This window comes from Haliotis rufescens, unplaced genomic scaffold, assembly GCF_023055435.1.
Source record: "Haliotis rufescens isolate VD_foot unplaced genomic scaffold, xgHalRufe1.0.p SCAF_6, whole genome shotgun sequence".
NCBI classification, from domain to species: Eukaryota; Metazoa; Mollusca; class Gastropoda; order Lepetellida; family Haliotidae; genus Haliotis; species Haliotis rufescens.
Window position 1 is genome coordinate 28,033,350 of NW_025964334.1, and position 14,701 is coordinate 28,048,050.

General features: G+C 43.3%; 1 protein-coding gene across 4 annotated transcripts; it reads left to right on the plus strand.

Annotated features, from left to right (window-relative positions):
* The first annotated feature begins 1,776 nt into the window (after positions 1-1,776).
* Positions 1,777-14,385, plus strand: LOC124141081 (cryptochrome-1-like). 4 transcript variants are annotated; one of them, XM_048386682.1, is made up of 10 exons: positions 1,777-1,871; positions 2,398-2,635; positions 3,530-3,724; positions 5,035-5,153; positions 6,997-7,148; positions 8,809-8,955; positions 11,038-11,202; positions 12,954-13,094; positions 13,233-13,384; positions 13,910-14,385. In XM_048386682.1, the coding sequence occupies exons 2-10, from the start codon at positions 2,421-2,423 to the stop codon at positions 14,223-14,225; spliced, it is 1,602 nt and encodes a 533-aa protein (XP_048242639.1). In that variant the 5' UTR covers positions 1,777-1,871; positions 2,398-2,420; the 3' UTR covers positions 14,226-14,385. The 4 variants fall into 4 exon arrangements, with proteins under 4 accessions (XP_048242639.1, XP_048242641.1, XP_048242640.1 ...); XM_048386684.1 differs by having other exon boundaries at positions 1,795-1,866; XM_048386683.1 differs by having other exon boundaries at positions 1,807-1,860; positions 2,394-2,635.
* The last annotated feature ends 316 nt before the right edge of the window (positions 14,386-14,701 follow it).

The following is a 14,701-nucleotide window of genomic DNA, read 5'->3' on the forward strand; positions in this document are numbered from 1 at the left end:
TTGAAGAACGCATAGTGTCGTTTATATATATACGACCGTGGTTTTCAAACCATTCTGAAATTTGATATGTTATTCGAGAACCGGCGTACAAACTTTATACAGATTGATGGCGGATAATTCGTGATTAAACATTAATTTATGTTTTTTCGGAGGGAGGGAAATGTGCAGACGGCGGGAGATCAGAAACATAAAAATAAGTAAGGAGGCCCTGATAGGATATTCACTGGTACTTTTCCGAAATGTGAAACTTCAGATGAACAGGATGACAGTCACGACATACCTTTTTAATATTTATATCGATTGAAATTAATGTACAGAGAAACTGAATTGCTTTCAAACACCCGGACCCCCCTAAACTAAATCCATTCAACAACTCCATTTCAATTTCGACAAGAACCCTTGACAATTTACCAACCGCCAATGTAGAGTGATGACAAGTACCATTACGTGCCATACAATCAAAGTATTTAAAAACATTAAACGAAGTTTGAATGAGGAGATATTGTTACCCCCAGTAGCGACATAGAAGAAAAACGGACATAAACGAAAATCAGATGACGAGAGTAGCGACATTGATTTGTTTGTTTTTTGTTGAACGCCGCACTCAGCAATATTCGACATGTCACATGGTATACCCGGTACTGACAAAGAGAAAAACGGACATTAAACGAAGTATGGATGAGGAGATGAGGAGATACGGCATCTGCTGCTAGATGAGCATGTGTATAGTATAGGTTCCTTGTTCAAGCAGGAATATTCACACACAGAGAGAGAGAGAGAGAGAGAGAGAGACACACACACACACACACACACACACACACACACACACACACACACACACACATACTTACAAATATACATAAACTATTAGAATGACAGCTGATTTAACACATGTTATCCATAATCATAGTAATGCGCATCATATTGCTATTACGTTAACTTTGTGGCAACACTAATTAGGATGTCCCTCCATATGTGTAGTTTACCCAAGTACACATATCAACTGTGATCACACCAATGACAGCGATGGGAGCGGTGGGGTAGCCTAGCGGTTAAATGTTCGCTCGTCACGCCGAAGACCCAGGTTCGATTCCCAAAATGGGTACAACGTGAGAAGCCGTGATATTGCTGGAATATTGCCAAAAGCGGCGTAAAACCATACCAACTCATTTACAGCGCTGTTTATAAAATTACGATATGCAAGTACATATACATATAGATTTGACAAGAGACACAATAGAAGATGATCATAAATCAAATGTCAGAAATAATATTTACGGACAACAGTATTATGGCATTCACACTGTAACATCATATACAACTCAAAACAAGTTAAAGAACACCCACAGTTTTAAGACTGTGACTGATTAACCATAGTTCTATAATAGATAGGATAGGGTGTTCTTTAACTCCTTTTGACAACTATATATTTAGATTTTAACCTGATTTATTTAGAAAGCCGTGAACCACCACACGCTGACGGCGAGATGGCCCCATAAAACTCTTAAATAGAGCCATAAATCAGTCAATTACGATTTTTATATAGAAATCCGTGAATTGTTTTAAAATCACCTACGTCTGTACAGTTATTATGTTGAAGTGAATAGTGAGAAAATTTCCAATCTCCTCCGGAGGTATAATGTGACTAGAACAAAAACAATTCAGGTATCTTTTATGAAAATCCCCACCTCAGTCCCCCAAATGAAAAAACAAAATAACCAAGCGAGAAAGTTACGTCTTCCCCTCCCAAAGGCCCCCATACTATTAAATGGACTGCGGGCACTGTTGCGGTGTAGGGGAGGTAACTCTGTGACACTGCTGTTTACCAAACGAGAGCCACGCTCTGTTTTCAGCTTCGAGTGACAAGTCAGGTTATTTGTATTTACTGTCGTCCTCTTCCATGCATATGTTGTAAATTATAAAAATAGCAACGTATCTATATTATCAAACCGCTGTACCCATTCACCATTTTCATTCAGCCAAATGTGCTCCAGTTTAGATAAGCGGCTTGTATGTGGCGAGGCGGCCATGGAACTGGATAATTGTTATAGGCAAATAGAAGCTACATTAGGGGGGGGGGGGGGGGGGGGGGATGTTAAAAACATAAAATGGGGGTGGGGGTTAAAAAATATGATACAACCCAAGGCCTATCAGATACAGTGGCTTGGTAATTTATGAAAACCATGGATCCGGCGAAAAAATGTTGTATGGTTGTAGGTAGACATTATAAAACGTAATTTATCCTTCAGTTTACTAAATCAGCAAAACTTGTGAACTTATAAAAAACAACAACATTCTAATTCATAACAATATAAAAGTTTCTTCAGAGACCATACCGATCTAGTTGTACCGATATAGTATCTGACTCACATTTCATGTTTTGCGATCTCATTTCAGGTACTGATCGAGTAATATCTGCTATGTCCCACAAAACAATCCATTGGTTCCGCAAAGGTCTGCGTATCCATGACAACCCAGCTCTCCTGGCTGCTGTCAAAGACGGAGAGGAATTATGGCCAATATTTGTTCTTGACCCATGGTTTGCCAAAAATGCTCGAGTTGGAATCAACAGATGGCGGTTTCTACTTCAGTCTTTAAAAAATCTAGATGAGAATCTGAAGAAAGTCAACTCAAGGTATTGATTGTTTAAACCAAAAGCAACTATACTATTTGTCTTGTATCTGCGGTCCATTCAACCATGACATTTTAAGACTAATGAACCCTGGGAATTGGTTTTGGTTTGACAATTTATGAAAAAAACCCTATAATGAGATATCTACATTTCTACACAATGGTATTAAGACAGAATACATTGTCTAAAATACTTTGGCAAGTCTAGATTTCTTCAGTTTCTGAAAATGGAGAGATTCTCTGTGAGCCCCTTGCTATGTATTTATAGACAATTTAACAAATAAGTCTTAAAGGATTTCGTTTATAGAGAAAGTAACTCTTAGAATGTTCTTTTCATTGTATTGTAATCTCTCGTCATTTTTTTTTAAGAATTTGCTATTCAAGTGAATGGTGGTACTTGTTACTTGGTGGGTCTGTTAAGGTGTGCCATTTGTTGAAGAATATCCTAAATTCTGATTTGACAAGCACCTGGAACTTTTATTCAAAACATATCAACACCGATGGTCAATCTTATTTTTGTCTTGATATTTTTTACATACAGTTAGTTTGGATGAGTTGAACTAAAAGTAATGTACATTTGAATATGTTTTATTGTAATTTTTTTTACATGATATTGTGATGTCAGTTGGGGAGAAATGAATGTTGTCTTTACATCAACCAGTATTTCTTTATTTGGTCTTTGCAATGGCTGCACCATACATTTGTATTGATTGTAATCATAGTGATTGTGATAGTCATGAATTGATATATTTTGAATGAAGTTCAATTATTGTATTTTTAGTTGATGGCTCTTGTCTTGTTCACCAAACCATAAACAGAAAAATTAAGAGGGTGTTGGCATGAGTGAGTATTGCGGACTTTTAGAACTAAGACTTTCCCCTCATGTTCTTTGTGACAGGCTGTTTGTCATCCAGGGCAGTCCGACAGAGGTGTTCCCAGGGCTCTTTAAACAATGGGAGATAACTCGACTGACGTTTGAGGTAGACACTGAACCCTATGCCGTGGCACGTGATGAAGAAGTACAACAACTCGCACACCAGCATGGAGTGGAGGTCGTCACAGAGGTGTCCCACACTCTATTTGATGTCAAGAAGTAAGATGTAGACTCATCTGTGATACTACGTACGGGGTTGACCATTTTATATTCGGGGGAGGGGGTGTTGATGGGGGGAGAAATTCAGTAAGGAAACTACATATTTTTTCAGCTCCAGCTGCAACATCAGATGTTTTATAAATTATGTCTATGAGCCTAAATATTATTTAGAAAAACCCTTCTTGCAGCAATGTATTTTTAATGGCAGACAATTTCTTATTTTTTCTACAGTCTGAAGTATTTTTTGGGGACAATATACTATTTTTGATAAAATCCCAGGCAAGAATATATGGTGGTCGGTCCCTAAGAACCATGTGGCTATTACAGGCTTGAATCGGCCCCCAGTACTCCATGCTGTTGTAAGAGCTGACTTCAGGTGGCTTTATAGTATTCGGGTGGTGGGGTAGCCTAGTGGTTAGAGTGTTTGCTCATCACGCTGAAGACCTGGGTTCGATTCCCCACAATGGTACAATGTGTGAATCCCATTTCTAGTGTCTCCAGCCGTGATATTCCAGCAATAAAGTGAGTGAGGATTGTTTTACCCCTCTGTAAGTGGCGTAAAACAATACCCACTCACTTTACAGCGTGTTTGACAAGAAATCTACTAAGGCGTCTGTTACCTCCTACATTGTTGTTGAACCACCTCCGGGTTCCCCTATATCTGCACCGTCAGTAGCAGAGGTTATTGTTTCTGACGGTTTCCTGACGGAAGATGTCCCTCCTGTGACACCTAAACAGTCCATTTCCGATACCTCTGAATCCACACCTAGGATGGAACAATCAGCGATCTCGCATTTTAGTTAAGTGCAATCAATCCAACCAAACCTCCTGTGACCACTCCTGGTTTGTCAGTTACCAGTCAACGTTCGTCTCCCGCTCCTCCACGTTCTGTTTCGACAAAGTCTGGTTGCGCATCTTTGCCTAAGCCTACTGACGCTCATCCAGTAGCTTTAGGTCACGCCCCAAAATAGTTGTTTTTTCAAGGCTGATTACAGAGCGAGTGATTTCAGCACTTTCATTTGGACATTAAATACTTTCTACAAAAGTATGAATTTTTCTCTCTTGTATATTGCCTAAATGTATAAAGCGAAATTTATTTCTGCAACAAAACCACAATCAATTTGTGGCTTTACTTGCCCTTTTAAAAAATAAAACTATTTCATCAGAACATTTAGAACAGATTACTTAACTATGAGTAATCTTCTTTTCTTGATTAAACAAATTGGCGGTGTAACAGTTTATGGCAAGGGGAGGTAATTCTGACAAGGAAGATGTGATTACCACATGATTACATTTTGTTTCTTTGGCAGAACAATACAGAAAAATGGTGGATCACCCCCACTCACGTACCAAAGACTTCAGACATTGATCTCACAGATGGGGGCGCCTCCATCACCTGCAAACACTCTCACCAAAGAGGAGATGAAAGGTAAGATTTATTTGTAAATTAATTCATGTAATCAGGGATTTGTCCTTAACTTCATTCATGACCAGAGACTTATCTAGGATTGCAAACTTACTGCCCTTAGTAGTCAAAATGTGAAAAAGTGGTTATTTTGTTTGAAAAGAGAATTTTTAGAAGTACTTTGTTTTATCAGTTCAGAGGTATTTTAACATTGTAATTTAACTTTAAAACCTCTACCTCCTTATTGGTTCTGTTATTGGTGAAATACAAGACACTTCTTTCCAGCTATACCATTAGATATTGCTAAGACAATGTGAATATTGGGACATTATTTCTTTGCAATTTGGGAATTTGTGCCAACATTTGCTGCAGATTGTGGGTCAAATATTGGCCTGTGAGCAGGCCTAGATAATAGATATATCTGTGGGGACCCAGTCAATCTCATTAAAATCAGACCTTAGTTCCCCCTATCGCTAAACAAAGATCTGAGGACATCCTATTACGGGTCATGTCAGAGCGACCTTTCATCCAACTATTCAAAGCGTTGCTAACCAGTTCATGAAAGTGACAGCCGGAATATGTTGTCTAATCATGTAACCTCGAAAATGTTAACACGGGGTATTCTGAATGACAGTTACAGTCCGTACGACTGATTCCGTCAAAATTATCGTCTATCTCTTGCTTCCGTGGGATAAACATTTGAACAGAGGAGGCGTTGCACTGTACGTTGAAAGCACTGCCATACAATCTCAACCATATATTAGACATTCCGGAATGTTTGTTTGTTCAGTTTTCAAAATTTTAATCGAGAACTATGTTAACATATTTTTAAAGCGTAGTCTGAAATGGAAGTTGCCAGGTTGAAACGAGTGCCGTAAAGCTCGAGAAAGCTGCTTTGTAATTGGCTAATGTCAGCTTCTTGTTAGTCATTTCAGTGGTTGGTCAAAGTTCGCGAAAGGTCGTTCTGACATGACATGGATTGGAAATCTAAAACTGTATTTTTGTCTATTATTAGTGATTATTGATCTTGTGTGGTAATTTACTGATTTCACAATTTAGTTCTGTTCGAACTGATTTCTGGGTTAACCTTTGCGTTTTAATTGTAACAATTGTTATATATAGAACAGCCCCATCTTACCCAATGACCTCAGTAGAGGGTATTTAGAGGCGTAGGCTACATAATGGAGAGATCAGGCTGGAGGTCAGCTCACTGTGGCCACTCTCTAACATGTCAGGATATATTTAGATGTTGATGTATAGCAATGGTCTAAAGTTTAACAAGGCGCTCGGGTAGCCTAGTGGTTAAAGCGTTCGCTCATCACACCGAAGACCCGGGTTCGATTCCCGACATGGGGACAATGTGTGAAGCCCATTTCTGGTGTCCCCCGCCGTCATATTGCTGGAATATTGCTAAGAGCAGCATAAAACCATGCTCACTCACTCACTCACTCACTCACTCACTCACTCACTCACTCACTCACTCACTCACTCAAGTTTAACAGCTATTGCATGAGACATTTCCCTCAGATATTGTTGTGAACTGGATCTGTAGCCTTCAGAAGTCTACGACAGAGCCACGTACTCTTCAGCCTAGCACCATAGTTCTCTCCCCTTACCTCAAGTTCGGCTGTCTCTGTGCTCGCACATTTTACTTGCAGCTACTGTATGTCTACCGTGGGAGGAGGTTTGGCTTATTTTAACCTCAGTATGAGTAGTGACGAGTGGTATAACTGAACTACTATTCAAGTAGCATTACACCCAGCTGCCTTGCTGTGTTGAGACTGTCAGGGGGCGGTGGGGTAGCCTTGTGGTTGTGCTGGAATATTGCTAAAATGGGGGAAAAACCAAACTCACTCACTCACTTCAGACTGTCGGACCCCTCAAGCAGATGACACAGAGAAGTACAGTGTTCCGGCGCTGGAGGACCTGGACAAGTGTGTGGACGAGCTGGGTCCCAACCTGTACCCTGGAGGGGAGACGGAGGCACTCACCCGCATGGAGAGGTATCTCAAGAAAACAGTAAGTAGGCATCACAGCAGTGTCATGTCAGAACTTTGAGGTTGATTTTGAATTGTGTGGAAGTGTTGGAATCATTGAGTTGCGCCTTTTGCATTCATACTCCCAATAATCCATGGAAATATGTTTAGAGTGAGTATGTTTTATGCTGCTTTTAGCAATATTCCACCAAAAGTTGGCTTCGCACATTGTACCAATGTCGGGAATCGAACCAGGGTCTTCAGCGTGACGAACGACCGCTTTAACCACTAGGCTACCCCACCGCCCCAAATATGTTTAGAAAGGCAACCAGGGTATACAGGATCATGATATTGTTTGTTTGGCATTTGAAGTTTGGCATGTTAGGAACGTTTAGACATGTTAGGAACGTTTAGATCTGAGACAATTTAGATGGCTTGGGTGTAGGCTTGTGACGAGGCTGACTGCATGTCGTGGTGCCTTGATAGCATAGATCATTGCTTACAATATCAACCACTCTTTCGTCTGTTGTCATGATATAGCTGGAATATTGCTGTTGGGTTAAAACAACATTCACTCACTCACTGTTTCAGTGAGGCTTAATTGCAGGACAATTCCTCTGAATATTTCTGAAATTTAGCATTGAAAACGTAATGCAGATAATTTAGTTTGTTCAGCTTCAAAAATGTTTTAATAGAGTCCTTTAATTTATACAAGGACCAATAGACCAAACTTGCATCTTTTTACATTGGCAAGAAAAGTGTTTTTACTAGGAAGAGTCGGAACAATACTGAAAACTGGTTGAACGGCAGACTGAAATAATTTGTTTGACTGCAAATACGATACAACATGTACATCTTATCTTAGAGTTCATGTCCACACCCACAAAGACATCTAAGTGCTAAAACCATCGTAACGCCACCACTCTAATATAGAGTCATAGATTTACATCTTCCCGAGGCAAGAGAGTTAACTGACTATAAAAGTCCAGTTTCCACCCTTGCCGAACTAGGCTTGAATTCCTGGGCTCGACCGTAGCGCCACCAGTGGTTATTATGAGTTATGTTCCTTCTAAGCCTCTCTTATGGACCAATCAGATTCCACCTCTCGTATCACTTGCATTTGTTTCACACAAAATGGTGGCGCCCAGTCAAAACGATCTGATTGATAATCAAGATCTTTATTGTGATAAAACGGGGTGAAGTGCATCAAATCACGTGAGCACCTTGATTAAAAAACCTGAAAAGACTTGGAAAATATCTGTTGACAACGAGTTGGCAATGCACATGCTTTGCAAATCCTGCAATCGACAGAAATCTGCACGACATTTTACAAACCAGATTTCGATTTCGGTGCACGATTTTGATTGGACTATGCATAGACTCTTTAGCCCAGGCAAAATGTAACTCCATAATACCAGCCTAGTTCGGCAAGGGTGGAAACTGGACTTTTATAGTCAGTTAACTCACTTGCCTCAGGAAGATGTAGATTTAGCGCTATGAACCCTTTAAGTAACAGGGGCCCAGTACAAAAGAATTTTTGGAAATGTACCCACATACAGATTATTTTTTTTAACATTTTTTTTGCCAACAGCAAGGTACCATGGAGGCAAGGAGGAAGGAAGTGCGTTATTTGAATGTCTGCGGATGTTATCATTGCTCTTTACATATTATCATGATTTTGCAGCCATTTGGTTTTATTTCAGAATTGGATCTGTAGCTTTGAGAAACCTAAGACGGAGCCTAACAGTCTTCAGCCCAGCACCACAGTTCTCTCCCCTTACCTCAAGTTCGGCTGCCTCTCTGCTCGCACATTTTACTTCCGGTTACTTGAGGTCTACCGAGTCAACAAGGTGAGGGTGCATGTAGAGGTGGAATAAGCTGAGATATCATGTTATAAGAGCTGTATGTGTAGGTTAGGAGGGTGCTGTTGAATTTACTGTCCTAGGGTTGTGTTAGGTTATAACCTCATCACGTGCACATGCTGGATGGTTAACCAGAAAAACAACCTTAAGGTAAGGAGAAATGGGGTTTAAAGTTGGAGTCATGATTATTATGATTATAGTGATGAGCATGCATGTGTGCATGGGGCTACTTGTACAAGTCCAGAAAATGTTGGTGTTATACTGCTAGCCTACTGAGGTACCATGCCGAAGTTCGGACACAGTGACTCCAAGCCAACCTGTGCTTGTTTTGTCCTTTAATAATGCTGAGCACCAGGCAGGGAAACAACAAGTACCATCTTTTGGTCTGCCGAGGGCAGGAGATGAAATCTCTCTCAGCCGACGCTCGATCCACCAGGACTTGGAGGTAGTCGAAGAACAACATGAAAGACCATAGAGGTTGTTGTCTGTGTTGTGTGTCACACAGCATAAGGGTGTCATCGGATGCACATCAAAATTAAAAATGGATACAAATAATGTCCACTGTGAGTTTTGTTGGACACAAAATGTTGATTGCTTGAATTACAACGCTCTACTGAATGACTGGGATTGCAATCAGGGACGAGTTATTTCCCTTTTTATTTAGTAATAGCACTGAATGTTAACATGTTGTTTGCATTATTTATGTGCCTTGAATTGGAGTAAGTGTGCCTTGAAAAAACCTTGAAAAGGCATTGAATTTTTTTTAGAACATCTCTGTACTAACCCCGAGTTGAGGCCATGTATCACTCACGGAAGTCATTCATGCATTAACTTTGTACAATCCCTTTCGATCCCAATTGCGTGGATCGATGCTCATGATATCAATCACTGGATTGTCTGGTCCAGACTCGATTATTTACAGACCACTGTTATATAGCTGGAATATTGCTGAGTGAGGCGTAAAACAACCAACCAACCAACCAAACCTTGCCATTGCCTGATATTGAAGCAGTGTGTAGAGAAGATGGATGCAAGGGTATGGCGGATATATATTGCCGATATTGTCCGAACTTTCAATGGTCAGCACTCACTGGGACCAGGCGGTCACTTGATTGGTTGGTTGGTTATAAATAGTGATAACACCTCACACTGGCCTTGAAGTCGTGAAGCATTGTTGATGGCAAATATACAGTACAGGTAGATCCATATAACCCTTCATAGCAGATGCAGATGGAAACAGATGAAGACATTTTGACTTCTTTATTCTTTAAAAAGAGAGGCATATTGTGATTTTGCTGTAGATATTCTGTGAGATGTATTCCATGCTTGTTGTACATATTGTATGACTTGTTGTTACTGTAAGGTGACAGTGGTGTGTTTGTTTGTTTGCTTGTTTGTTTGTTTGGGATAACACTTTCTTAGTAAAGTACAGATTCGTGTACTTTTTTGGGTTGAGTCCGGTCCGGGATTCGAACCCACACCTGCCAGGGTGAGGCACCTTATCGCCAGCACACAAAGTCAGCGATCTAACCCACTCAGCCACCGAGGCTTCCACAAAAATGAAAGGCCGACAACTGGTAGTCTAGATCACGTACTTTGAGTACCCCTCTGACAAGTGTAAATTGGCACGGCTCCCATGGCCGAAAGCTATGAATACTGTACTTTACTAAGAAAGTGTTATCCCAAATATAACATTTGTTACATTTGACCACTTTCTAAATGGCATTGTGTATTCATAGCTTTCGGCCATGGGAGCCGTGCCAATTTACACTTGTCAGGGGGGTACTCAAAGTATGTGATCTAGAAGCCTCGGTGGCTGAGTTGGTTAGATCGCTGACTTTGTGTGCTGGCGATTAGGTGCCTCACACTGGCAGGTTTGGGTTCGAATCCCGGACGGGACTCAACCCAAAAAAGTACAAGAATCTGTACTTTACTAAGAAGGTGTTATCCCAAATATAACATTTGTTACATTTAACCACTTTCTAAATGGCATTGTGTATTAATGGTTGTTTGTTCGTGAGAGTGTCACCCCAGATGAGGACTGCATCAATAGATGTATTTGTGTTACAGAAGCACACCCAACCCCCAGTGTCCCTGCATGGGCAGTTGTTGTGGCGGGAGTTCTTCTACACTGTGGGGTCAGGGACATCAAACTTTGACCGTATGGAGGGCAACTCAGTCTGCACACAGGTGCCCTGGGAGAACAACAAGGAGCTGCTGGAGGCATGGACACAGGTCAGTCTGGGTGGGGTGGAGGGGAAGGGAACAGGCCAGTCTGGCTGGTGGTGGAGGGGAACAGGTCAGTCGCGGGGGGCGGGGGGTGTAGTAGAGGGGGGAAGGGAACAGGTCCGTCGGGGTGGGGGTGGAGGGGAACAGGTCAGTCGGGGTAGGTGTGGAAGGGAACAGGCCAGTCGGGGTGGAGGTGGAGGGGAAGGTAACAGGCCAGTTGGGGTGGGGGTGGAAGGGAAGGGAACATGTCAGTCAGGGTAGAGGTGGAGGGGAAGGTAACAGGTCTGTTGGGGTGGGGGTGGAGAGGAAGGGAACATGTCAGTCAGGGTAGAGGTGGAGGGGAAGGTAACAGGTCTGTTGGGGTGGGGGTGGAAGGGAAGGGAACATGTCAGTCGGGGTGGGGGTAGAGGGGAAGGTAACAGGCCAGTTGGGGTGGGGGTGGAGGGTAAGGTAACAGGTCTGTTGGGGTGGGGATGGAGGGGAAGGGAACATGTCAGTCGGGGTGGGGGTAGAGGGGAAGGTAACAGGCCAGTTGGGGTGGGGGTGGAGAGGAAGGGAACATGTCAGTCGGGACGGGGGTAGAGGGGAAGGTAACAGGCCAGTTGGGGTGGAGAGGAAGGGAACATGTCAGTCGGGGTGGGGGTAGAGGGGAAGGTAACAGGCCAGTTGGGGTGGGGGTGGAGGGGAAGGGAACATGTCAGTCGGGACGGGGGTAGAGGGGAAGGTAACAGGCCAGTTGGGGTGGGGGTGGAGAGGAAGGGAACATGTCAGTCGGGGTGGGGGTAGAGGGGAAGGTAACAGGCCAGTTGGGGTGGGGGTGGAGGGGAAGGGAACATGTCAGTCGGGGTGGGGATAGAGGGGAAGGTAACAGGCCAGTTGGGGTGGGGGTGGAGAGGAAGGGAACATGTCAGTCGGGGTGGGGATAGAGGGGAAGGTAACAGGCCAGTTGGGGTGGGGGTGGAGGGGAAGGGAACATGTCAGTCGGGGTGGGGATAGAGGGGAAGGTAACAGGCCAGTTGGGGTGGGGGTGGAGAGGAAGGGAACATGTCAGTCGGGGTGGGGGTAGAGGGGAAGGTAACAGGCCAGTTGGGGTGGGGGTGGAGAGGAAGGGAACAGGGCAGTTGGGGTGGGGGTGGAGAGGAAGGGAACATGTCAGTCGGGGTGGGGGTAGAGGGTAAGGGAACAGGTCTGTTTGGGTGGGGGTGGAGGGGAAGGGAACAGGCCAGTTGGGGTGGGGGTAGAGGGGAAGGTAACAGGCCAGTTGGGGTGGGGGTGGAGAGGAAGGGAACAGGCCAGTCGGGGTGGGGGTGGAGGGTAAGGGAACAGGTCTGTTTGGGTGGGGATGGAGGGGAAGGGAACAGGTCTGTTTGGGTGGGGGTAGAGGGGAAGGTAACAGGTCTGTTGGGGTGGGGGTGGAGAGGAAGGGAACATGTCAGTCGGGGTGGGGATAGAGGGGAAGGTAACAGGCCAGTTGGGGTGGGGTGGATTGGAAGGGAACAGGTCAGCTGGGTGGGGGTGGGTCTGGATACAGTTCAGTAAGGGAAATAGCGGGGCTCTGTATCAGGTCATTTGCAGAGGTGGGGGTGGTAAATTAGAGAGAATGAAACAGGTTAATCAGACTGTAATTAGACGGTATTTACATGATTTGTTAAGATATCTCATCTTTGAGTGCAAACATTTCCCCATTTGTGTATGCAAACATAAAAAACGTAACATATATAATGTAATAACAATAACATATGTTCGCTACACCGCAGGCTCGGACCGGCTACCCATTCATAGATGCCATCATGACCCAGTTGAGACAGGAAGGATGGATCCATCATCTTGCACGGCATGCGGTCGCTTGTTTCCTGACTCGCGGTGACTTGTGGATCAGCTGGGAGGAGGGACAGAAGGTAACCCAACTTGTTCTCATTGTTGTGTAGGTGTTTGAGGAGCTGCTACTGGATGCTGACTGGAGCCTGAACGCAGGGAACTGGATGTGTGTGAACCCAACTCCCTCCTTGTCAGCAGTTGTTCTCATTGTTATGTAGGTGTTTGAGGAGCTGCTACTGGATGCTGACTGGAGCCTGAACGCAGGGAACTGGATGTGGCTGTCTGCCAGTGCATTCTTCCATCAGTATTTCCGAGTCTACAGCCCCATTGCCTTTGGCAAGAAGACAGACAAGAATGGTGACTACATCAGGTAGACATGACTCGTGAAGTGTGGTTGTGGGGTAGCCTTGTGGTTAAATTTTTACACATGAAATTTGAAGATCTGGGTTTGATTCCCCACTTGGATGCAGTGTGTGAAGGTCATTCTCAGTATCCTTATCTGTGTTATGGCTGGAATATTTGCTAAAATTGGCAGATGAGATAAATTCAACATCAGAAATGCTCGATGTCGTTTGTGACACTTTGTTGTTCATAAGCTCCTGACCTTTAAAGGGTCAAGCAATGTTAGATGTTGAAACAGTCTCGGCACTACAATTGATAAGTGGAGCTTGGACCTTATCATTTCTTATAGTAGGTGTTGTAGACATTAGTTCATTACCGTTGATTTAGAAACCATCTTTTGCAAATATATGCTTTGAAAGACTTTTGCATACGAAAACCGTAAAAAGAGTTTTCATATATTTTGTTCAGCTTAAATGATTTCAGTGATATTTATTTTAAATGTTTTGTGTACAGAAATCACAAGATAAGAAATTTACCATCATTCCCTGAACAGGAAGTACCTGCCACAGCTGAAGAAGTTCCCGGCACAGTACATCTATGAGCCGTGGAAGTCTCCCCAGTCAGTGCAGAAGGCAGCAGGCTGTGTCATAGGCAAAGACTACCCCAAGCCTATAGTGGACCACGACAACGTCCGCAAAGCCAACATCAAGAAAATGGCGGCTGCGTATGCCAAGAGGAAGGAAATGGCCACGAAAGAGAAAAGCACTTCAAGTCCTGCAAAGAAACGGAAATCTTCAGCAATGGATGATGGGACGAAGAAGAAATCCAGATCTGGAGACAAGAAAATGACAGATTTTTTCAACAAATAAATTAAAAAGTTCATTTGTTATGTAAGTGAATAGAACCCGATATGGGAACTGAGTGAGTGAGTGAAAGAGGTAGTTGGGTTTTTAACGACGCTTTTAACAATATTCCAGTTATACTACGTATATAAGCTTAATGTGGGAGGAAAGTCTGAAGTGATGCAGGTCTCAGATGTTAAACCACTTTGGTGAAACCCACAAGCACCGTATGGTGTTGACAAACTTAGAAACATAATTGGGACGAACCGACAATCATAGGTTTCTGGTGGGGCACGGGTGGCCCAGTCCTCTAAGGCGCCGCAATTCGTTGTGCAGAGTTGCGTCCCTTGGGCACGCCAGAAAACTATGATTGTGGTTCTAATCCCGGTTCGCCCTAATTATGTTTCTAGGTTTGTCAGCACCATACCCGTGCTTGTGGGTTTCACCGAAGTGGTAAACGTCTGAGATCTGCATCACTTAGGGCTTTCCTCCCACATTAAGCT

Excerpts from the sequence above, each read along its gene's own strand:
- LOC124141081 (XM_046508976.2), top strand. Across the intron at positions 2,636-3,529 it reads CTGAAGAAAGTCAACTCAAG|GCTGTTTGTCATCCAGGGCA; the intron begins GTATTGATTGTT and ends TCTTTGTGACAG. Across the intron at positions 3,725-5,034 it reads ACTCTATTTGATGTCAAGAA|AACAATACAGAAAAATGGTG; the intron begins GTAAGATGTAGA and ends TTTCTTTGGCAG.